Here is a 24,807-nt window from a genome sequence, read left to right on the forward strand (position 1 = left end):
AGATGCTGTGTAGAATTTGGTTAACTGTAGAGTTTTAAACAGTAGTTTTGTAATATATTCTTTAAGAGGATCTCATCCATTGAGGATTCAAAGAGGTTCAAGAAACACAATGGAGAAAAAAAAAAACAGAAAAAGAAAAGATCAACACACCTGAAAAAGTAAGGGCACTGAAATGTTGCCAACAGCTGCTCCTACATCATTCCATTCTCTGTTCAAGTGGCTTTGCTTTGATCTTTGAGGAGGGTAGAGCAGAGTTTAAGACAATCAGAAGTCAAAGTGTACTTTTTTTAATGCCAGTTATAACTCTATCCATATTCAGACGTGCTATGTGTATACCTGAGCAGCACGCACGTCTTTGTCTAACACTGATCAAAGATCCAGACTTGGAGGAAAAAAACCCAACCTAATTTAAAATGGCAAATGTAAAGAGAGTGATGGGAATCCTCTCTGGATTTCCCTTAAGTAAACGCTCAGCCTTAAATAAGAGAAAATGTCTTCTCAGCTACACTACATGATGGCACATTCTGTGGTGAAACAAGGACACTCTGGAATGTTCCCATTGGTTTGGGGTACCCTGCCTCAAATTGAGGCCAATGATGTCTCGCACCCAAAACATCTGAGCAGTGTTTCAAATGGCAAATGACTGTTAGCTTTGTTTTTTGTCTTTTTCGTCTGAGGATACCTCCACAAAACCACAAGCCTTACACCTTGTCATTTTGGGTTGAGGAAGGAGTAGGAAACACAGCCAGCTGGACTTGCTTTGTGCCGGGGACTGACTGTGCTGATTTGACTCTGTTTTGCATGGCCTCAGCTTCTCTAAGGTTTTTTTTTTTGTGTGTGTATGTGTTTTTTTCCCCCCCTGAACCTGTATGACTTACCGTTAGATGTTGAAATACATCATTGTGTAGTTCTGTAATGCCTACGAAAGGTTCAGTCAAGGGTACATGATTCTAATAAAGTTACTCCTGTATTTGAATTGTTAAGGCAGAAAACACACTAATTGACCTCTGACCGTCTACCAGTGTCACAGGCTAAAGAGAGGTGGTTTACCAACTTATCATACATGTTGGACTGTTTGCATTTTGCTTTTTGAGTGATTTTTTTTTTTTTTTTTTTAAATTGAAATGCTGTCAGTGTCTTTTCTTAGGTTGTTATTTTGGTATCATATTGTCAACATTTAATGGCCTTTGGTTTGACAATTGTTTGCATATCTTGGCTAAAACTGTCATTTAACATTTCCATCTTTAGTGCCAGACAACTAAAAAAAAAACACTGATTCATACTGGTTTGTTGGATAGCCCAGTTGACTGGCACGCTCTGAAGCATGTATGTGTGAAATACTAAAGTACACTTGTAATCTCTGCCCCATCTCCTCCTCTCCCCTTTGTCATTGTGTTTTGTTTGCGTGAATCATTTCTTTGGCAGTATTGTCAATTTTCATGAACAGCTGGTATCAGATTCCATCCTTTTTTGTACTGATGTCAAAAAGGACTTTAAATATGGCATTTTCCAGTGTTTTTGCAAATACAGACTTTTTCTGAAACAGATTTTGTCTTTGGACTCTTAAATTTACTTCATTGCCTGTCATATTCAGTAACATCCTTTCTAAATGGTGTCGTTACAGCCACTGAAATAGTATAGAATTTACATGTTGGAGAAGCCGAAAAAGGGAACACTGCTAGACACACTTGTGGAATTAACTGAAAATGACCAAATCTGCGCCACGGTATGTGCTAAGGTCAGAATGATGTAAGAAAGGCTATTCAGTGACTGAGATCGGAAGCAGTGGACACATCCTCCCATAGCTGGACAAAATGTCCGTGTCAAAGGTAATGCACGTCAAAATTGATGCGTCATCGAACGTGCTGTGCACCTCGGCTTCGCTGTGACCAGGGTGTTGATGTTGCAAGGCATTGTTTGAGGGAAATACTTAAAATATGAACCAGTGGTCCCTATTAGTTTTAGGCGAAGGCCATCTTTGACAGCTGCCCCATGGTTTTGTGGTCTGACCAAGCACTGTGATATTGATTTAATGGACAGTTTACTTACAGGAAGTAGAAAACAATAATATTATGACGAATGTAAATTCTAATTGTACATGAAACGTTAATAGCAAAGCAGTCGCTTGGCGTCAAGTTTCGAATAGGTGCTTGACACATTTTTAGCTGTCGCTGTGGATACGAACTTAATACTCTACATCAGTGAAATATGATCATGTCAAGAAGTACATTTAAACACCGTTAGCGACAGACAGTGCGTTTGGCAACTCAGCTCAGTATTTGTAGTACTTCCGGCGTGGGAATCACACATTTATATTATCATTCATCATTATGTCAGTTGATCACTTGATCCTTTATTCTTTGGTTTGTTTAACTAATGAGGAGCCTGCATAACTGAAATTTCGGATGCGGGGGTTATTCTGTCGTGGTGCTGAAAACGCTTGTGTTTAAATACCCAAAGCGACCACAGCTCTGTATTTCTCAGATACAGGCTACGTATTTCCAAAATGCTACAAGTCTGTAGGCTGACGAGCGCTGTGGGCGGTACTTCTCGCGTGAAAACCAATCAGAAGTGTCACTCTTCGTGTTAGCACAGAGAGATGACTCATCTGGCGGAGGCAGTCATATACATCCACTTGTTGAATCAAGTCCCATTCATTCGCAAGTGAAGGGCCAGTACCTGACAGCAGAGCTTCAGAGGATTGGCAGCTGAAATAACAGTGGGTGTCATAACGAAAGATCCTCTTCAGCACCTGATCCAAGTATTTTGCTTGAGTGATTACGCTGTCACAACAGGTGAGTGTCCATTTTCTGTTTGCACATTTTTTTCTTGCTTTCGTAATTTTCGGTAGGTTGTAGTTCTGTTGTAATTAATACTTTGTTAATTTACCGTATCGTTCAGTTAATCTTGATACATCTGCGTTTCCCCCAACATGTCGTTGTATGGTAAGTCATGCGTAGTGCTGTAAGATTCGATGTTGTTTGGAAAAAAAAAAGTCCGTGCTTGCGTTTAAGCTATTCGTGTTGGTGGCTTGATAACCACAGCAGAACGAGCCAAGTGCAGCTCTAACAGTCCAGAAAAAGCTCATTGTTTTGCTATTCTTTCGTTTCGCGTAGTGGGGCTTGTGAAATAAAAGTTTTATTTAAAATGTAATAACTTCTTTGCTGTGGAAGTTTATTCTTTTGCTACTTTTCCACGTGTTATTTGTAATCTCGAACTGGAAGTCAATTGCATGATTGAAGTCATGCAATCGACTGTCTCAGCCATCTATATGATTTCTTAAATAATTTCGTCCGCTTCGGTTAGTGTATATTTAGTTTACTTTTTGCTGTGCTGAGAGAGTCAACAAATTGACAGCAGTCAATGTCTGTGATAATCTCTAATTGTTGATAAATTCATTTTTCAAACGCTGGCGAGTTGCCTACTACTCTAAGACAAGCGTTGCCTGATCAAAGTGCTAGCCGCCCACGTCATGGTTAAATGTTGTTCGTACTATTGTGTGGGAATGGCACACAACTTAGGGAGGGACAATCCCACACAGTACACAGATGACTGTGACTCTCTGAATGTCAAAGTGCATTGAAACAATATTTACAAGTTTCTTCACTTCCCTTACAAGAGGCAAAGGTCTTCAGAAGAACTTGCGGAATAGCACCAAGCTGCTTCAGGCATTTTCAGAGTTGTTTTGCCATGTGAGGCAAAGTGCTGGTGTTCAGTGACCTTATTTCCACGATCAGGTGGAGTTCAGGGTTTTTGCACATTCACACATTTAGGGTCAAAGTTTGGGCGGAGTACTTACCAGCTATTGCACCCATAGCTGTCAGTGTGTCCCACCCCTTTCTCTGAAACCACAGAGCGGTGCAAGACCCCTTGCATCTACCATTGCTAATTTTACACTTCTCGTTTGTGTACTTCTCGTCATTTACGAGGTTAGCACCTCACAGTGGAAGTATTACTGCACTTTGTTAGACTTCACAGAAGTTGCATTTTAAAAATCAAGTGGTTGGGAAATTGTTAAATTATTGTTTAGTCTGGACATGGGCAGTAAATCTAGCCATTGAATGAGCCATTGAATTAGTTATTGATAGTCCAAACAGTTGACTTCCACTTCACCTACTTTATTGACTCAGCTGAAACAGCTGTGACCACAAATATCAGTGAGCTTGTTTTTACTTAAGGGTGTAAAGTAAGTTTCGTTTCATGGCTTTGTATGTGTAACTACCGGTTGTTATTATTGTATCAACAGCTAAGTTGTTTGTGGGATGCTGACTCTGTGTTTGTGTGTGTGTGTGTGTGTGTGTGGTATAAACAGGACAGGAATTTTGATGTCTGCACAGCGACTGTCTCTGTGGTCATGTTTACACTGCGCCCTGAGCTTTGGGGTCTTCATCCTGGCTATTCTGCCAGAGCGGACCACAGGTTAGTATTCCTCTCCCTCAAACTCCCAGAACCATGAACAAAACCACAATTTGTGCTGCTCTCAACCCACACTCTCACACACACAAAATTTCACCATGCCACAAACACTGATAGGATTACTGCCAGAGTTTGTGTGGTATTGTGTTGTGTCATGCAGATATCTGGTTGTATTGTCAACAAGATTCATTTTCAAGATTTATTTGCTTCATTGGAGTTTCACAGTTACTACTTCATGTGGAGTGAATCAGAAAAAAAAAAATTTGAGATGTAGTTCTCTTTTTAGGTTCTGTGTATGTAAATCTTTTTGTTGTGTGTTTTCAGAGCCTCAGTTCTTCATTTTACATTCACAGAGCGGTTTTCCTGTTGCATCTAACAGGTTCCTCCTTATTACTGTAACAGTCATTGATTCCCTGCTTCCAGTTCCCCAGTGGTAGCTGGGAAGTTCACCAATTGTGAACTCAAGACAAAAAATAAATGAGACTAGTAGAAATTTCAGCACCAGCCTGTGTTGTTGCACTTCACACTTTCTGTGAAACACTGAGTTTTCTTAACTCTGAGGCTTTGTTTACATCTCCAGGCAAGAACTGTTCTCACCCTGTTGTCCCAGAGCACGGAGGCTTTCGATGCGAACCCAGCCCCTGTAGGGGCTTCCCCCAAAAGAGCTACATCTACTACTTCTGTGAGCCAGGCTATGTCCTGCCAGGCCGTGTGCACCGCTCTGTCTGTCGCCATGGGCGATGGACTCCCAGTGTGCCCACATGTGTCCTCAGCCCAGGTAAGAGAGACAAGGCATGAAGAAGAGGGATGAAACTTGGGACTGTTCTTATACAGATTTGCTGGAGCGTGCGACGTTTGTGGGCGCTGATGAGTTTCTGTCAGATTAGAATGTTAGGAACATTGGAATATTTAAGTGGCTGTCTCCATTGTCAAAACATCATTAGCTATGGGTTTTGCGTGCAAATTTTCAACTAATGGTTTTTCTTAATCACCTTTGCCTTCTGTCTGGAACACCGTCTGGCCTAAGATTTGCATGTCGCCACTCAGATGTCCTCTGAAATATAACCAAAGTGCATATGGATATATGAAACATCATTCTTTGAAAAGAATGACCTCAAAAACAGAGCAAATCTTTTGTACTTCCTTGAAACAAATGGCTCAATTAGAAAAGAATGCTGTTTAAGAAGCTTTGAACTTTTCCTTCAGTCTGACAACTTATGGCAGGGTAATGAAGGGGCCCAATTTAGCCCATTTAACTGCACGTTTTCACGTAACTTCACGTACTTCAACTCTTCCACCCATTCACAATGAATTAGCCTAATTTTACATACGCATTAAACTGGGAGGAAAACTAGCAGGATTTCAGTGAGTGACCTACTTAAGCTTTTGGAGGAAAAAAAAAGTGAAATGAAAGATTAAGGATCTGGATGACTTAGCTGCAGTGGTTCACAGTAAAAAAAACTGTTCACTTCCTCTTTTTCACACTCGAACCTGCAGTGAGAAAGGAAACCAAACCTGTGACAACGGGAAGTGAGCGCAGTCACCATATTAACCAGCCTCTTTCCCCTGTGCATTTAAAAGCCTTCGGAAAGCTACTGCGTCATAGAAAAAGAAAAAAAAAAGAAGAAACAAACGTAAATATTAAAAAGAACCTTAGCCAGAGGTGCGTTATGGAAGACTGGAGTTAACCACGACTCCAGAAGTTTGGTTACCATCAAATGCTTTGCTCTTTTGTCAGAAATGCTCTTTTTTTATGTGTGGCTGTAATGAAATGTTACCCATGACATAATGTTGCGTCTCCTCACCACAAATTCTGAAATGTGTGTAAATCTTAAATTTCCAATCTTGTTTGGCTTCTGCAGATGGGCATCCAAAATACGAGGACAAGGTGGCTAATTCTCTGCCAAGTGTGGCTACAACTGCGGTTGGAGTCTCCATCTTCCTCCTTACCACTACTGTCTGCATGGTGGTCAAGTCCCGCCTCTACCCCTGTCAATCACATAAGTAATATTCTTTTATTATCATCTAAGTTCAACTTTTCACAATAAATCCTACAGATCTCTGCATAAGCACATACCGTAGAGAGAAATGTATCATTTATGGAGCATTAAACATAACTTTGAGAACTTAGAGAAACTACGTTAACTTACATGAAGCCTAATGTATTGTCCTTTCTAATATATTTGAATATATGCTCTCTTACATGGTTGTAAGTTGTTGAAATGTTTCTAATGTCAAATCCTGCCTCCTGTGTGTTTTAGCCGGCGGTCCTCTGATCAGCTGGACTTGGTGGTGGACGGTTTGCCAGTAGCTTTGCCGACCTATGAGGAGGCAGTCTATGGCAGCTGGGGCCAGCGTCTCCCGCCTAATCACGGACCTACTCAGCTCCTATTGGCCCAGGAGGCGTCAGAGCACAGCCCGTTGTCTTCTCAGATCCATTCAGATTCCAACAACTGCACAGACGGGTTGAATCAGAGCCCAGAGGGGGCTCTGCCTCCTCCTTATGAGGAGGTCCAATCACGTTCCAGAGATGGACGGCTCGACGACGGTGCTAGGTCCTTACAGATTGCACTTTCAGGTGACAAGGACACGTGACCAGTGGACACTTGCCTTTTGATTTTGTTTTTTACCTAAAAAAAAAAAAAATCCCCCCAAGCCTCCATTTGAGGATTAATGAGGAACGGCATGGGTTCATTACCAGGTTGAAGTTTTTAAATGATCGCTGTTGGTGTTTTTCATATGAGATTTGTGTATTGACACCGTTGTCTTGTATGTAGTAGGAACCGTAACTTCAGGCTGAAACCATAATCAGTTTTCTCAGTGATATGTCACAGTATGACTGGGTGATTGATTGATTGATTGATTGGTTGATTGTCTGGTTGATTTTATGACATGTTTTCAGCTTTGAGCTGGAGATGTGACTTATCATTTCCCTCAGTGATGGGACAGGGACCGTTTGTGGTCAAAGGCACTTTTACTGAGAAAAAAGAAATGCGTTAAAAAATGCACCAGCAGGAAGTTGGCACATCCCTCCTTGTGTTAGAGTGTTAAATGTGTTTTCATTGTATATGAAACAGGCTTCAGAGGTACAACACATATGGGGACACTAGAAGGTGCTGGTCTGGCAGGAGCAGACTGTGTGTGTGTCAATACAGGGCACACACACCATCCTGTCCACTGGCTCCGTTCTCACGGAGAATAGTGAGAATACAGCTGAAGATCAGCTGTTAAACTCTTCGTTTAAGGAAACAAATCAAAAACAACAACAAAAAAGAAAATCTTACAAACAAACTTTTCTCCAAATTCAGTTCTGCACTTTGAGTCTTAAAATTCCCTATGTAACTTTCTTTATTTTTTTTAATGCATGCTGCACATTTAAAAAGTTGAATGTTCTGTTTTTGCCAGTAGAATATTACTAAGGTGAAAAACCTTCACTGTACATTGTTTCTCCACTTTCTCTTTAATGATTGATTGACAGGCCAAGGGGAACCAAGGGGAACTGACTTCATGCATACTTTCTGTAAAGACATTGAATGTGCTTAATCTTTTTTTCCCTTGTTAGTTGAAGAGAAGTATCCTATTTAATTATTAAATGTAACATTTACCTTGAAATTTGCATATATAATGTTGCACTGAATATGAAAGTATTCTTATCAAAACTGTTAAAAAAAACCTCTTTGAGTATATGTTTTTAATATACATTAAAAGAGTTCATGACAAAATGGGTTGTCACGATGAGGTTGCTTTGTTTTTCTTTTTTCTATTTGTGACCCACAAAATATCAAAAACAACAAACTGGAGTGCAGTCTTGACATTGATTCATTGATTTCAGCTTCCAGTACCATGGTTTATCCCCAACTTGCTGTTTGTCAAGTAATATTTTAATCGCTAATGGACTCTAGTGTTGTAGAAATTTCACTCAGCGGTTCATGAAGCTGTCCTGTTTGTTTTGGTTGCTTTTTTTGATTTTCAGGTCAAACTGGAATCTTGACACAGTGCTAAGCTGGTTAAAAATTGTTTTCCCACTAGGCTGGTCAGGCAGTTCGTGTGTGGTATAGGGGAGGGCCACACCCTTAAGAGGTCTGAAGTTCCAATACAAAACAAAACAAAAGAAAAAGACAAAAAAAAAAGGGGTCATACCTACTGGCCTTGTCCTGGCATAATGCACAACCCAGTTGTAATGTATTTTTGAGCATGAAGAAACCTATTTGCCCTTTTCTTTGTCTTGACTCTGTTATGACACAGAATGAGAGTAGGAAAATAAAACCACAGCATTTTAACACCCACCCTGAACTTTCTATATATCTCACCAACATGAGCTCTCTGGTACACTTCCAAGGTAGGTTTTTAGATAACTTGAGCACCTGTACAAATTGTTCTATGACTGGTTACTCTAATTATCATGTGCAGTGAGGGTTTTTCATAAATATCTCTGTAGAGGTTGGAGTTGCTGTCAATGTTGATGATCTTGCAATGGCAGTGACATAGCGCATGAGATGGTTGCACTGTAAACCCATAAAAGATGCGGTGTGTTCACATGATCTGGCTGAGATATAAAACAGCGACTGTCAAATTCATAGGAAGTGCAGTTAGTAAAACAGAAGTTTATCACATTTGTTGTGTGAAGGAAAGAGTGACCTCATTTCAGAGTCACCGGACGGGCTGGTCTGATACTGTCGTCTCTGAATTTCAATACCCTCTCAATATCATAACTCCATTTAACCTACAGTGTTAAAAAATTTTTGCTCATGTTTTCATCTGAGTGAACAGCACAGGTTTTCTGAGGAACCTGCACTTAAAAATGTACTGAGAATACGTGTAGTTATAAATTAAACCATATCTCTGTAAGCTGAATTAGTCATACATTACAAACACAGCTTTTGAACCTTTGTTTTCATGCTGGTCATGCTTATAACGTCCGTGCCTGACTTTTCTCTGGTTTTGTGTGTAAGCGAGAATCAGTAACACGTTTGAGAGAGTTAATTTAGGCCAACCTGTATTTAGAGACAAAATGTGTAATCTGGCTCCACTCTGAGGTCATTCTGTGTAGTGCTGACACTTCACACAGTGCCACACAATGCAAATGGATGGTATGAAAATAATCATTTAAAAATCCTAATAATTAAAAAAATTGTCCAAGTTCCACAATAAAGAGAGTATACAAGTAAGTCTGGATGTTATTTGTAATCTAAAAAAAGATCATCAAACCAGTTTATCACAGATTCAAATGTGTGAAAGCAAATATTACAATGTCATTGTACCTTACCTTAATCAGAAAAAAATACTAGCAGCGTCTCAGAGTGATACAGAGATACACAACGAGGAGGCAAAGTTAAACAGCAGAGAAAGTCTCTTTAATCTGATTTTTCATGACTAATACACTGCAACTCATGAATTTTCATATCCCCTTTTGCCTGTAGAACAAAATTCTGTTGCACTGCAACGTAATGGTTTTGGTGGTGTTTGGTAGTTACCGTGGGAACTGAGTGCCAGGCGACTACACTGCCCACAGGGGCACAGCCATCTCTACATCCGGCAGTAAGAGCTGAATATGCATTTATACAGGTTGGTTTCAGCTGCCTCAAACAGGTCAGTTATAACAACACACATGAAGCATGTGGAATCCTTGCTAAGAAAGCAATATCTCACCTCATGGCAGTGGCCTCATGTTTCACTGTGAGTAATATTAATTCTACTAATTCTATTTAATTCTAAAACTACTTTACTGGACAAATCACACTTGGAAAATTAAAATTGTCCCGTTCTGGGATTAACTTGTCATGAACTTTGAGCTGGTTTCACAAATTCAAACTAAATCTTGTCAAGAACTGTAATTTTTTTAATGGAGAACACCCATTAACTGTAGCATTCATAAGACACATCCCAAGTAACATACTACAAGTCATTTTTGTTTTTACTGGGAGCCCCCCCTCCCTTTTTTTATATATCTAAACCATGTCTAGAAAACAGCCCGTTCAATGTTTTCGCAGAAAATTCAATTTTCTCCACTTGGCAGATGTTTCACTGGTGTCCAGTGACTGAACTGAATAAAAGGGGCATATGAAAAATCAACACTCACTCATGTATGTTTAAAATGTTTTCCTTTTTATTTGCATGTTTTCGATCAGTCAATAAATGCCATGGTTAAAAAGATTGTAAAACATGAGGTCATTATCACAAACTCATACATAAAGTACTTAGGAAGAAAAGAGATAGGCAAGATAGGTGTATATATTTCTAACCTGACAGCACTGCGTGACACAAAGGCCCTTTAAGGTGATTCTGAATTCCGTCAGGCAAGTAGTTCTGAATCAGTTCAGCAGAAAACATATTCAGTACAACTGAAAACAGATCTGTTGGCTGCTATATCCTAAGAGACAGAGAGAGAACTAAGCCATAAACACACACTGAGAATAATACAAATTGTTTTTAGTGCATGAGACGGACAGCTGACAGATCACCAGTAATAGGTTAAATGTAATATATTTTTGTTTTACCTATGATTCAACAAAACAAAAAAAAGTGTACTGTTGCAAAACTCTCTCCATGTGTCATTTAGCTTTATTCAAATCAATCTTAGAAAGCTCTTCACCGGCAGCGGTAAGAAACGCCTCTGTGCAAAGCCCTAGCCCTCCTCAATACAACATTTATAATGAGTACATGCACAATGCAATATTTCCATATGATTAAATGAATCAAAGATCACAACCTCGTAATTTGGTATTTTTTGCAAATAATGAAAGAAAAAACACCAATGACAACAACACACACACATCACATTCTACAAACACAGATACAATTGTAGTTCTGGAACAACACTTTACCATTTAGTTTCTATATTTCTGCTCCTTGCGAGTAGCTTATGAAAAGTATATAAAAATGTTTTATAAAAAGTTGCCACTGAAAAAGAATTATTTTTTTTGTTGCGTTTGTCAGCGATGGCATTCTCTATATTGTTAAAAGCTTTCGTAAAAGCATTAACTTTTTTTTTTCTTTTTTTTAAGCGACAGGACATTTGTGGAAAACGTTTACAAAGCACCACTTTAGCTAATGTGGTTCTGACCCGACAAATACGTATTCATAGTCTCTTCTGGACATAATAACAAAAACGGATTGATAGAGGTTCGGGTACGGGTGAAAACGTTTGAGACATCAGAGTCAGTCACATTGAAGATCTGGGCTTAAGGCCTATACAAGTACAATCCGGACAAGATGAACAAGATTTCTCCTGGCTTTTTTTTTTTTTTTTTCTTAAAAAAGCCCTTTGGTGACGTTGATTTGTGCGCTGGTAGGTCACGTCAGAGGGCTGTGGTTTGTCAAGAGCACCAAAAAAAACCATATTAGCGTCTGTCTCCCAGTTAAGACCAAGGCTTTCTGTTGTTCTGAGGATGTATTGTGGATAGAGAACTGGTATTTACAGTGTAGCTTTATCGGACTGATGTCTGCACCTGCCAGTAGTTCGTTAATCAGACCTGTGTATATGTGTATGCATGTGTGTGTGTGTGTGTGTGCGTATGTGTGCAAGTGTGTGTGTGCATGTCTGTGTGTGTGTGTGCGTATGTGTGCAAGTGTGTGTGTGCATGTCTGTGAGTGTGTGTGCGGGCTTGTGTGTGTGTGTGCGTGTGTGTGAGACTGGCTTTCACACACAGTCTAGTCGACCCATGTGCATGCTGTCTCCGTGACACATGCTAGCATTTGACACAGACGTGAACGTGAGACGTTTAAAAACAAAACAAAACAAAACAAATCTGGTCTTAGTCTGTACATGGTGGCAGTTGGACTTTCATAACTGGAAGACAAGACCTTCCTCTTCCTTCTTTTCATGACTGGAGGCGCTTCCTTTTTTCTTTCTTTTTTTTTTTTTTTTTTTTAAAAAGCTTTAAAAGTAGTTGGCAAAAGAAACATTTATGCGTTACTTCAGCTTTCGTTTGAGATTACATACGATCTGCTACAAAGTTTCCTGTCTGTATTTCCGGCTCCACATCACACTTGTAACCATCACTGTGGCAAAGGTCAAGGTATTGAAGGTATCCGACTGCGTGTGTGTATAGATAAAGTCTATCAGATGAGAATTACTTATTTGAACCTAATAAACAGAGGTGGGGACAGAGTGTGCCATCTGCCCCACAGCCAACAGTGGTGAGTGAACAGTCTTTGTTCAGGTGAAGGGTGGGGCATTTCCAGCCATCTGAACAATGGGATTAGGGGGTTGGGAGAGGAGGGCATCTTGCATCAAAGCTGAAAAAGAAAGAAATAAACAAACAAATAAATAAATAAATCTTACAGGTTGTTTATCTTTATATCTTCATGAACATGGCTTTAACATTTGATATGACAAAATGACCCATAGCCAGCTTCCACACATCCACACTGAGGCAAAAGGTAAGAACGTTTGTGCTGGGAATCAAATCCCATTTGGTAAATCGGTGTTGTCTAATGGGTCTAACGGGTTATTAACATCTTGTTTATCAATGCAAAAACATGTATGTGGCGGTCTTAAAAACAGAGATCCAAATTTGGTCATACTTATAACCCCACCTCCAAAAAAAACCCCTGCAGCTCTGGTGGTCCTTTGACACGTACCTGCTGTGTCACATAGGGGATGCGCCCCTCCTAACACGGGGTCCTTGTCTGTGAGGAGCTGACTCTGCGGCTGAGGGAGAGCATCAAACTCCTCTGAACTGTCTGAGTCCACGAGGCAGTTCTAACACAAAAAACACACACAAATCACAGCCGTGAGCCAAACACGCTGACAAAACACACACAAATCACAGCTGTGAGCCAAACAAACTGACAAAACACACACGCGCACACACGCACACATAACAGCTGTGAGACAAACAAGCTGATCCACTCCACTGCTTTGTGACAGACAGACAGCTGACGACACCTGCCCCATAACCATCCATGCAGCTCCACTCACCAGCAGGGCTTTGCTCATTAGGAATTCCTCTTCTATGGAGCAGTTTTTCTGTCTCTTCTCCAATTGGCTGGTCAGTGAGGGCACATCCTCGTCCTCCTCCAGACCCCTGTCCAGAATTGAGACGGGGAAAGAAAATTATAGCCTCTTTCTCTTGCTTTCTGCCAAACGTTTTGTTCTTCGTACAAAAGATAGTACGTTCAAACTACTAATTCCATGGTGTTCAGTACAAAAGAACACACACTAAATAATACAGGTAGAATTGCATCTAAACTATAAACCCCTTTGTTTTAGACACAACTCTCTCGCTGTCATGGAGACTGTACCGTTTCCTGGAAACAGCGGCAGGCAGCTCTGCAGGGGACAAGTCCGACTCTGGGAATTGTGTTAGGAATGTCAGCTGGAAATCGTCATCCATGGAGATATACGGAGCCAACATGTCCAGATCCATCTCTTCCAAGTCCTGCAGAATTATGGAAGATATCATTCACATAAACATCATCCTTTCATGGCCTTCTCTTCACATGATTCCGGCACATTGCTTGTGCTCTCTTGTTCTGTTTTTTTTTTTTTAAACATTATTTTAGGTTTCAGGACCTGTGTTTGGCTGTTCTGTGTCTTGATCTCCTCTGGTTTGTGGGCAAAGAATTTCTCCACCTCCACGGTCTCAATGGGCAAGTCCTCAACAGGGCTCTGCAACACATATATAAGTCAAAGGGCGTCGACGCCACGGAACAGGTAAACAACACTGATTAAACAGCGAAGACCACTCTCACCAGCTCAGGCACCTGAGGGGAAGAGGAAGGCGTGTCGAAGATGGGAGCGAGGAGCTGCCGTAGCTCGGGCGTGCACAGCTCCTGCGGGGCATCGGGCAGGCTGTCTGGGCTGGAGGGGCGGAAGGACAGCTCCATGCTCTCTGGAGACATGGGTATAGTTTGACTGTGAGCAGCCAAATCTACAGCATGCACAGGCAAGAAAGTACGCATGTCTCGCCTTATTCACATACCCACTCACACCTCTCACACACACACACACACACACACACACACACACACACACACACACACACACTCCCTTTGGTGCTGAGCATGTAAACCCAGAATAACTGGACACTTATATTTGGCTCTACCCAATCCTGGGTTGGGTGTGGGATGTATCATTCTATCTCAGCATGACATGTCTAAGAATAATTACAGAATATGAGAGCGGACAGAGAGTGTTGGTGTGTGAGTGTGGGAGGAAGAGAGAGAGTAAGTGTGTGCGTGTGTGTGTGTGAGAGCGCGAGTGAGAGAGAGAGAGAAAATGTGTGTGCCTGGACACTGATAAATTACCTGTCAGGGCTATGACCGCGTCTCCAGACACTGGGGCCAGCTGGAGCAGCTCTGCTGGGTTCTCTTTCAGCTTAAGGAACAGCTCTGCACTGCCACCATCACTGTTCTTACTGCAGGTCACCATCTCCTCCACCGCCTCCACCTTCACCACAACTCCCTCACGCTTGGGCTTCACCTCGTTACGGGTCTGCTCCGCTGAGAACACCACGTCAGCCTGCTCCACCCCACTGGGACAGGCAGAAATGGGGGAGGGCAGCAGGGGTGTTGAAAGACAATGTTTACATTTCAGAGAATTTCAATGATGCTACATAAACATCTGTCCAAGAGAGAGAATCTGAGTGGACTAAGTAAGTAGTAAAGGCACGGTTAAGGAGATAAAACAGATAGTCTGAGTACCTAAGGATGAAGTTGAGGCAGACTACGGCCTCAGGCTGAGAAGTCCTGCTGTTGTAGATCACTGTAGCCTGAGTCTCCGCCCAGACAAAGCCTCCGTTCTTGGCCAGAAAGCGGTAGTGGCTGGTACACACCTGGCCTTTGGTTAGCACTGTCAACAGAACACAACACATTAACTGACCAATCAAACATCTGCTTCAAGCTTATCATTATCAATACTAAACATACAAATACACCATAAATTAAGAGAGACACTCACAGATGTGCAAGCTTTTGGTCACATGTTCAAAATCCAGGGCGTGGAAAAACTCGTAAGCCGATCGACCAATCAGGTCGTCCGGCTCATACCCGACGAGCTCAGTAACCCTGGGAACAAAAGGATGAAAGAAACCAGATTTGGGAGTTAAAAGAGGCAGTGAGCAGTGACATGAAAAACGTGTATGAACATGTGGGCTGAAAGAAATGGAACATATTGTTAGCACAGTGACTGTAGTCTATGTTTGGTATGCAATATAATGTACGGAACAATCACACTTTACCCACTAGGGGGCACTGCAGAGCAGTATTTATTAATCCAAAGGCACACATCTCCACCTTGTCTGAGTTCTAACTTCTCCAAATTTGACAGCCATTTTAAGGAAGGTCTTTATGTTCCTCAAAAGTATTCCATCCTGTTCTGCAATAGTCAGAGCCACTATGGAAATTCTCCGACAACCAGCTGACGACTCATTACTTAGTACACAGTAGTGTATTCCCACAACATTTTTCATAATGTCTTCCCTCAGTTTTAGCTTAATGATACAAGCAAAAATTTAATGAATGGAATCTCTGAAATCTGTTTCTTATAGTTCTACTTTTTTCCAGCAAGACAACTATTAAGTATTCTGTCTTGAAAACAGCATGATAAAATTGACTTACTTAAACCTTAATATTTCATGTCTTGTGTTTTGTATGTTAGTAGAGCAGTATTATAGTCACTGTTCTGAAGCTTATTGTACATTGGCAGTGACCATACATTCAAAAATCTCCAGTGTAGCGTGTCAGACTGGAAAACAAGATGTGCGCTGTCAAATCCACACAAACAAACAGTGGTGTTACTATTACTGTTGTAGGCATGTGAGCAGCTCTATGACCGCACATGCTGAGTGAGAGGCCAAACCTTTTTAATGCTATCTACGCCCAGGTCAGGAGAGTTCGTTTCCTCCTTATACAGTACAGTTAATCTGATCATTCTGGCTGGGTGAGGTACATGAGTCTGAGTGGAGTACAGTCAGTCACGTGGGATTGCCCATATAAAAGTGTTTATATATACAGGTTACAGTTTGTTTTTGTTATGTGTGGGAGCATTTGCATGCTCCTTCTGACAATTTCTCGCTAACTATGTGAGTACGTGGCTATGCGTGCACTTGAGCTGTTACGCTGTGCACCTGTTTATATTGTGGTGTTTGTTTTTCTACGAGTGCCTCTGTGTATGTGTTTGTGTGTGTGTGTGTGTGTGTTTGTGTACTTTTAGCTCCTGTCATACAGCCAATGCTCACTGCTCATGTCCATGCTACGGTATTTGTACAAATACTTGTATCTTTGTGTGTGTGTGTGTGTGTGTGTGTGTGTGTAGGTACCTTCCATCACACTGTGTGAAGCTCAGGTCCATGTTGTGGCGGGTGAGGAAGGTGCTGCTGTCCAGAGGGAACTCCACACTGGAGGGGTGTGGTATGGGCTCACACAGCAGGATGAGGAAGGAGCCGGCGGGGAGAGAGGAGTCTTCCTCACCGCTGTATGTCTGCAAATGCCCTGTGCAGTGAAGTACCTGGACCCCAAAAACAGCAACTTACACTCAGTACAGTCACAAACCCTCACATAGGTCCTGCCCTCCACTGGCATAAAGGACATATTTGTCTATTTATAAATTTTTCCAAATTCCATTTTTAAAAGCATATCTGGCAGCTCTGTTCACAAGGTGCAAAAAATAAAATTTGTGGTAGTACAACAACATAGCATATTTTGTGTTTCACGTCACTACTGGTTCCATAGCAACATACTAACTACTTAGATAAAAGCTGGGAATGTATATTGTGAGAATAGGACAAGTCTGTGCAGAGATCAGGGTAATCAAGATTAAAGGCAAGCCGTGGAAATCTGCTTTCTGATTTGCTCGGAGGTGAACTGACGCTTCCTGTCTTGGCAATGAGCTGGACTTGCCCTGTCGTTGCGTGAGTGCCCGCATGAGAGCTCGTTTCTTGTCTTTGTTTTCTAAGCACTGATTACGTTCCTGAATAAGAACGCTGTCTGACATGAGCCAAGACAGCTGACCCAATAAAACTAAGACGCTGTATTTCTGCATGAGGTTACAACCCTGACAAACCGCTTTCTCTTTGGCTGCTGGGAACAAATCAGACAACCAGTCTATCAGTAGGTCCTCGGAAGTATAATCTTTTCCCTATTTTTCCTCCACTACATTTCTTCCTATTGTTCCCTAGTTTCCCTATTATTATTTATTAATCATGCAACACAATAAATTGCAATTATCATCATATTGCAATACCTTGAGCTGGTACATAGATACACGCAAATAAAAATAACAGCTGAACCCATGTCCTGGTTGAATCCCTTCTCCAGTTACACACACAGCTCAGCTTTGATTTGAGTTTACTACTTTTATTTTCTGCTATATCAGCTACTACTGTGCTATGCTGCTTAATTACTGATTCTACTTTATAATAACTCAATCAGAATCACTCATATACGCATAGACTGTAATATGATCCGTCTCTCACCTTCCAGTCGGCAGATTTAATGTTCACTGTTCTGCCCCTGCTTGTGATGGTGCTCTTCATTCTCAAGAAGAAATTACGCTCGCTAAAATTCTCCGTCTTCTTTTTGGAGACTCCTGTGAAGCAGCAAATACATTACAATCCAGAATTCCAGTCACTGCGTGCAGAGTCAGTACCCTCTGCTCGTGATACCATCTCATGATAATTACATTAGCATTACTTTGTTAATGACTCATTGTGCTAATGACTTGTTGTGCTTAGTATGTTTTTCAAGTTGAAGGAACCTAAGTGTTTTAATGCTTCATTCAGTCCCTCTTTAAAACGATTTAAATACCTGGCCGTGGGACGAGGAGGTCTCGTAACTCCTCCTGATCACAGGGGTGAACAAAATCGTACACACTCTGTCCCAGCAACTCCAGCTATTCAAAACAAAGAAACAAATAAATAAATAAAAGCAGCGCAACTACCAGAAACTCAGAAAGAACAAACAGTTACAAGGTCTGTGTTTACAGATGGCATATTTAAATGAGGGGTTGCTTATGAGTGCATGTGATGTAGACTAGTGGATTTTATTTTGCATGCTGGTTCCAAATGCTGAGGTATTTTTATTTTTAAAGGCTTAAAGTTATGAAATCAGCCACGCACACTAACACATATGTAGAGGTGTCGAGTGTGAGCTTCAAATTCACATATCTATGTGGTATGAGGCTCCACGGCTAAGGGTTTGTTACACTTCTTGGCACCAGAACCTCCGAAATCTATTTTTATCCTGAATCTAAAGAATTTGAATCCACTGTGAATAACTAGGCCATTTATATAGAGTACTGCTGTGGATGACAAAACAACAGGGCCTTTTAATCACCCCCTTCCATTTATATGTAAAGAAACTAAAGAAAAAAATGCCATTTGAATTGTTCCTGATTTATAAAATATGACATTTTAACAGATTTTTAAAACAAACTTTGTCATTTCCAATCTTTTTTCAGAGCCGAGGTGCTGAATTGCATCACAGGATACTGTAGCACATTCAAGAGGATTCCAGATGCTGCAGCACTGTTGTTTCTTATAAACAGTCAAGTCATGCTGAGTTGCAAAAAACAGCTAATGATATTGAGATACTGTGATGATGACGATCTTTATCGTGATATTTTTTAAAAAAAATTTTTATTGGTCTCAATTTCCCTGAAAGCTTGGTAGGGTGCTTTGCGTTTACTGCCTGGTGATCTAACCTCTATACAGCCCTGGATGTAAACCTTTCCATGACAGATTCTCATACAGATCCAGTACACACACTGCATTCCACAGTTTAAAATAGCAGTGGGGCTACGTTTTCATAATGCTTAAACAATCGTGATAGAGGATTCTCTTTGTGTGGTAAGTTCACAGCATTGTTTCCATTGAAGGGTGCATCCAATTTTAAGCTCCACTGACCTGTGTGATGCCGATGTATTTGCTAACGTTTTCTGACAGAAAGACCATGTCTCCCTCCTCAGTCATGACCAAGATGAAGCCAGCCAAAGCCTGCTGGTACAGCGTGTCTCTGACATCCTCTTCTTCCTCCACACTTGGCACCGCTTTCTTAGACACTACAGGATCCAACATTGGCCAAACATAGGTGTCAGTGAAGGGGAAGAAAAAAAAAAAAAAAAGACATCCAGAAACTGAGCCCTGTGAGTCAGCTATCTTTACCGATATCACAAGCTATCAAAATGAGGCAAATACACACGCACACACACAAAAACACACACACACCACAAACATGTACAAACACAACGTAATAATGGTGAAAACGGTCTGTGTGTTTGGTAGATCGGTGAATGGCAGCTTTACCGGACTGCAGGAAGCCACGCATGCGCAGAAAGCTGAGGGTCACCCTCATGATTGCCGCCTTGTCCAGGTGAGAGGTGACGCGGCGGGGAAGGGGCAAGGTGTGAGCAAGTTCATAAAAGACCTCTGTTTCCTGGCTCCGCCTACAGCGCGCAGCATCTCGCGACCGGACTTTCCGCTGCTCTGAACTTGGCCTAGGAGACAGAAAAGAGAAAAAGTGAGAGAGAGAGAAAAGAGAAGTAAATAAAAATAGTTGAGTGATATAGTAAGAAAGGACAAAACAAAACCTATACAAAGGCATGGCATTTAAGAGCATTACACTGCATAGTTCAAACAAGCAGTTCACGATTTTGGTCTCAATAACCACAGCTCTCAGAGTATTTAACAAAATAGATAAAAAAGAAACATTTTTCAGAGAAATAAACCACCAGCTGACAGCCAGACAAATGCTCCTTTGAGTTGCTCAGATTCTGACTCCCCACTGTGCTTCTCTGTCCACCCTTCCAAAAAAAAAAAAAAAAAAAAGAGCAGACACCAAAATATGGAAAAAAAAAAAAGAGAGAAACCCTCTTCCTCTTTTTCTTACATGTTTAATTTTCTCTGCTATGTCAGCAGAAAGCTTCTCCAGGCGTGTCTGAATGGAGTCGTTCCTCTGCTCTTTTCCAAACTTTACTTTTGACTTATGAGAACTGGTGCAGATAAACTCCTCTCTCCTCCTCCCAGAAAACAACCCTCCCCTTTGCATCTCTCTCTCTTTCTCCCTCCCCCACATGCCTAGAGGACAAGGGGGGGGGCAGTGTGGGGGTGGTGTTTATGACACCAGTCTCCTTCCTTTGGTTCTTTCATTTTTTTTTCTCCTTGCCTGCTGTGTTCCAAAATGCCCCCACCCCTCCCCCCACTTACTTCCCTCAAGCTTTTCACCACTCCACCCCGCCCCCTTCCTTCACTGTTTTGACAAGGAATGAACTTGTTTGACCGCCAGCCATGCCTGAGCCGACTCTTCACTCGATGGCAATACCTCTGCGCTCAGATTTTTTTTTTTTAATCTCTCCCATAAACTTTGCTTGTTTGCTTGTTTGTTTTTATGGTCAATGTTGGTAATAAAATATAAGAGACCAATCTGAGGATCTTTAGTCGTGTGTGTGAAAAAAACCCCAAAAACAGCGAGGTTGTAATCCGGGAATGTGCTAGCAATAGGACTGTGCAGCTGTATGTAGGCTAACCCTCAGTTTCCCAGCAGGCTGACGGCTGGAGTGGTCTGCGGTCTGTCCTACAACAAATCTCTTGTTGCATTTTAATGGGGGGATGGAACATCAAAAAAAGACAATTCTGTATTTTCTAATGGAACATTCAACTTTCACAGTGTTCACTTCACACAGTGATCATTTGAAAAGGCTGGGTTTGTTTAAAAACATGTGGACCTGAAATCTGATACTTACTGGCTTTACAGCACATTGTCAAATAGTACTTTCCAGCCAGTAGAGCCAGAGAGACAACTGGACAAAATCAATTTGCAGAGGAGAGAAACTACAAAGTTTTACAAAATGGGTTTTATTATAAGACTCAGTACCCCCCAAACAAAAAAAACACAGTCTAGCCAATCATCTGGCTAGAAGCCAGCATCCTGATCTAGTACATTATTAACCAGTTTAATAGCCCCCCCAGCTTAAAGATACCCAGAAAAGAAGTCAATGGATGCCTGTCACCAAAAGCTAAGAAAGGAAAGTTCCAAGCTGATGATTCTCTCCAAAAGTCCAGCACCACAGTTTTACACAATGCAAAAATAATCTCAAAATCAGGGCTTTTGTATCGGTTTAGAGGGGACAAAACAAAACTATGACCAAAAACCTCTTTACGTGGAACCCTCTGTGAGGCCATAATCAGGATTCAAAACAAAGAAAGTTACGGAAAACCTGACTGAGACAACATGTTTTCTCATTCCTCTTTAATGAGGAGAGAATATTAAACACACAAAACCATCACATGCTGTTTCATTTAAGGGAAAAGTACAGCTGAACAGGCAGTGGGGTAAAAAACAAACAAATAAACAAACAAAAAAAACCTACCCAAAACAATAACAGTTCAGCTTTCAAAGGACAATGCTTAGTGGATGACTCAGCAAAGCAGTTTTAATATTGAGAAATAGGACATAAAGCCCATCTAGCAGTGTTGGCTTGAATCTTTATGTGTTTACTAATGCTATTTGACCATAACATCATACAGCTGAGATGACAACAGTAAGCATTCAGAGTCCCTGTGCACACTGATTACACCAGTAAGGACAGTTTGTTTGTTTAAATTTAAATGTAACTCACTAAGTAAGACACAGTAGTGTATTATTGGCATAGTATTAATGCTGACAGTCCCAAAAACATATATCTAATAGTCCAATTTAGTACTGTTTTCTTTGGCACTGATAACGATGTCATGTCTTTATTCTAGCACCCCCCCCCCCCCCCCCCCTTGTTTTTATTATTATCTCCTGTGTATTACACAGCCCAGTCCATCTGACATATCTGTCAAACTGACACCAGCACTGACTCTCCTTGCCAACAGCTGTCACAGCTCCAGACAAACTTCTGAAATACTACTGAGTGTTAACTTAGTGCAGGCAGAGCCCATATACAGCACTGTAGGCTACTATCAGGTTATTTTAGTTCACAGAATGAGCTATACATTCCCGCTGTGACAGAAAATGCACTGACACCAGTTTCTTGTAGATCATGTAGAATATCACAATAATTTTAGGTGGACTAACCTCATTTTAATCATTTTGGTTACTGAAGTGTAGCAGTACAGAACCAAAGGGACAGTTAGATGCGTATGTGTGTGTGCGTGTGTGAAAAAGACAGTCATACTGTAAGCCAAAGTAATTCCTAAAGAAAGGTAATTCTCAATATTCTCTCTTAATCCAAGCTCACTTCCCTAAATAGCTGTAAGACAAATATTCTTTTTCAATTAAACAATCTAGTTTTGTTTCCCTATTCTGAAAAACACAGCACTGTGCACTTCTATTCTAAACCACAAAACTCAATTACAGTTATTTATAATGATGCCTAATTAAAATATTGTATTTGATAACTGGTGGACAATTGAGACACGTGCACAAAAATAAAGTGTAGACTGGGGCTAGTGAACAATATAGTCGACTGTATGCTAAATTCTAAGTAAACTCGTCCCCTGATCGAGCGAGAAATAAAACTAAAGTTCATCAAGAGTCCTTCTCGATTTTTGGGTTAGAGGACTATTTCGTCTATGTTTTGAGGGTAAAATCACTGGTCACGTGGGTCATGTGTGGGTACGAGTAAACGTACACAAGAAAACGACACAAAACACAGTCTAACTAAACATCCTGCTTATGATCGCTTTGCGGAACACTGTGTCCTTGAGCGCTTAGCTACATTTCTGGCAACATGCCCAGTGCTTTTTGGCAAGCGGCGGTTACAGCTATGTGCTAGCTTCCCTGGGAGCAGTGCTGTACTTTGGTCAAAAGTCAAAACGTAGTTAGTGTGGACTGAAACGACGATTGGCCATACGGTCGGCAGACATTAGTTTATAGCTGGCACACTGCTGAAGAGCAAAAAAGGCGCTGCGGGAAGTGAGCCAAAAGTTGAGCAATTATGTGTGATATCTGCCATGTGCGTGAAGGGTTCAACAAAGTGCATTGGTGTGAAGAGAGGTAAACCGTTGTGATGACAGAAATAACAAAGTGAAGTAAAGCTGCAGTCCATCCCAGATAGCCCGAGAACACAATGTACTGTACTTAATATGGTAGTACTTTGTCATATGTGGGAGGGGAAATCCCACATCTTAAAGACATTAACAATAAAGCAAGTGATTCTGTATTCTTTCGCTTTGGCCTAGTTTTCAGTGGCGATGGACTTTGTAAAGAGCTCCATCTACACACAGCCAGGAAAAATTGGCTGTCCTTGACAATCTGGGCAAACCTTACATATTTACTCCGCTGCTTGAAATGGAGTGATGTTTACTGAAAAGTCTGAAAGAAACTTCACTTCAAAAATTATATTTAGCCAAGATGCATCGCAAGTGTTGAGTGCTGTTGTGCTTGATGGCGCTATTTTTGTCTGGCTTTGAAACCCAGTTGACAAAATCAATCGTTTAAATATGAATTAGGCATCATAATCTTAGAATTCATTACAAGTACTGTAACGGCATTTCTCTTCCACGACACATTACAAAAACAGAAAACAAATTACTGGGAAAACACTATAAAATTTCAGGGAACAGAGGTAACGAATCTCAAGACACCAGTTCCTCCTACTCATCTTACAGGCAAAGCGTCATAACGGCCTGATAAACTTTTACAAGTTGAAATCGTTGCCATTACAAACCAAAGCGCAGAATGTACGGAAAATTCTGGTTTAAACTATGACTTAGCGGCCCAACCGTCTTGGAACCGCTGCTGTAATTCCTGAGTTGATGCTTGATGGTCAATTTATTTTGCTCGTACATCGCTGTGAAACTTGAGGTCACAGATAGTAAAAATGAAAGAAGTGAAACGTACTCAGCAATATTGATTAATGTCAGCGATCACAGCACATCATTATAAATGTGCCAAAACCCAAAACAGATCATATTATTTAAAATAAAGAGAAACCGCTAAAGTGGACCACGATGGTATCAGACAGTATTGCGATTAAAACATTGCCTATGGAAGTTGCATTACTCTTACAGCACAGGCAGAAGGTGAGGGTGCAACACGTTTTGCTGTTTCTCTGTTCGGGTCTATCTTCATTAAATTCAAACACGGTCATGTGTAGCTGCATAACAGGGTGACATTCTGATGCACAAAGGTGTAAGTCAAACCTTAAGTGTCTCACTGCTAATACTTGCAATGGGCGGATGCGACCACCTAGCCTAAATTATTTGATTGATTAGCACATTTGACTGGTACCCCAAGGCGAGTCCCTGCGTCCAAAAAAAGTTTAAAATGCTACAGTGTGAAATATCTTACCTTTTTGGCTCAGAGTCCATCTTCACGTTGATCCTGATTCAAATCCAACTTCTATATTTTGTGAGTGTATTTACTATGTTCCGTTTCCACTGCACACACACCTCACTGCCTGAAAGTTGTTTACTCCAGTTGCACACCCCTGAAGCATGCGCAATACCAGTAGCCGTACGCCTG

At 41.1% G+C, this 24,807-nt stretch overlaps 2 protein-coding genes across 3 annotated transcripts; one reads left to right on the forward strand and one right to left on the reverse strand.

Moving 5' to 3' along the window:
- Positions 1 to 2,618: 2,618 nt before the first annotated feature.
- Positions 2,619 to 8,138, forward strand: zgc:152863 (sushi domain-containing protein 6). 2 transcript variants are annotated; one of them, XM_030778528.1, is made up of 5 exons: positions 2,619 to 2,795; positions 4,313 to 4,419; positions 4,997 to 5,194; positions 6,279 to 6,420; positions 6,678 to 8,138. In XM_030778528.1, the coding sequence occupies exons 2-5, from the start codon at positions 4,326 to 4,328 to the stop codon at positions 7,009 to 7,011; spliced, it is 768 nt and encodes a 255-aa protein (XP_030634388.1). In that variant the 5' UTR covers positions 2,619 to 2,795; positions 4,313 to 4,325; the 3' UTR covers positions 7,012 to 8,138. The 2 variants fall into 2 exon arrangements, with proteins under 2 accessions (XP_030634388.1, XP_030634387.1); XM_030778527.1 differs by lacking the exon at positions 2,619 to 2,795 and having other exon boundaries at positions 4,317 to 5,194.
- A 3,859-nt stretch (positions 8,139 to 11,997) lies between these two features.
- hif1al (hypoxia inducible factor 1 subunit alpha, like) lies at positions 11,998 to 24,746 on the reverse strand. Its single transcript, XM_030778518.1, has 15 exons — positions 24,634 to 24,746; positions 19,662 to 19,852; positions 19,263 to 19,417; positions 18,166 to 18,250; positions 17,835 to 17,947; positions 16,680 to 16,867; positions 15,320 to 15,426; positions 15,064 to 15,211; positions 14,668 to 14,894; positions 14,113 to 14,252; positions 13,934 to 14,029; positions 13,663 to 13,799; positions 13,340 to 13,445; positions 13,000 to 13,120; positions 11,998 to 12,654 (listed from the first exon to the last, which is right to left on the reverse strand). The coding sequence occupies exons 1-15, from the start codon at positions 24,651 to 24,653 to the stop codon at positions 12,575 to 12,577; spliced, it is 1,914 nt and encodes a 637-aa protein (XP_030634378.1). The 5' UTR covers positions 24,654 to 24,746; the 3' UTR covers positions 11,998 to 12,574.
- Positions 24,747 to 24,807: the final 61 nt, after the last annotated feature.

The sequence above is a fragment of the Chanos chanos genome, chromosome 6 (assembly GCF_902362185.1).
Source record: "Chanos chanos chromosome 6, fChaCha1.1, whole genome shotgun sequence".
Lineage (NCBI taxonomy): Eukaryota > Metazoa > Chordata > Actinopteri > Gonorynchiformes > Chanidae > Chanos > Chanos chanos.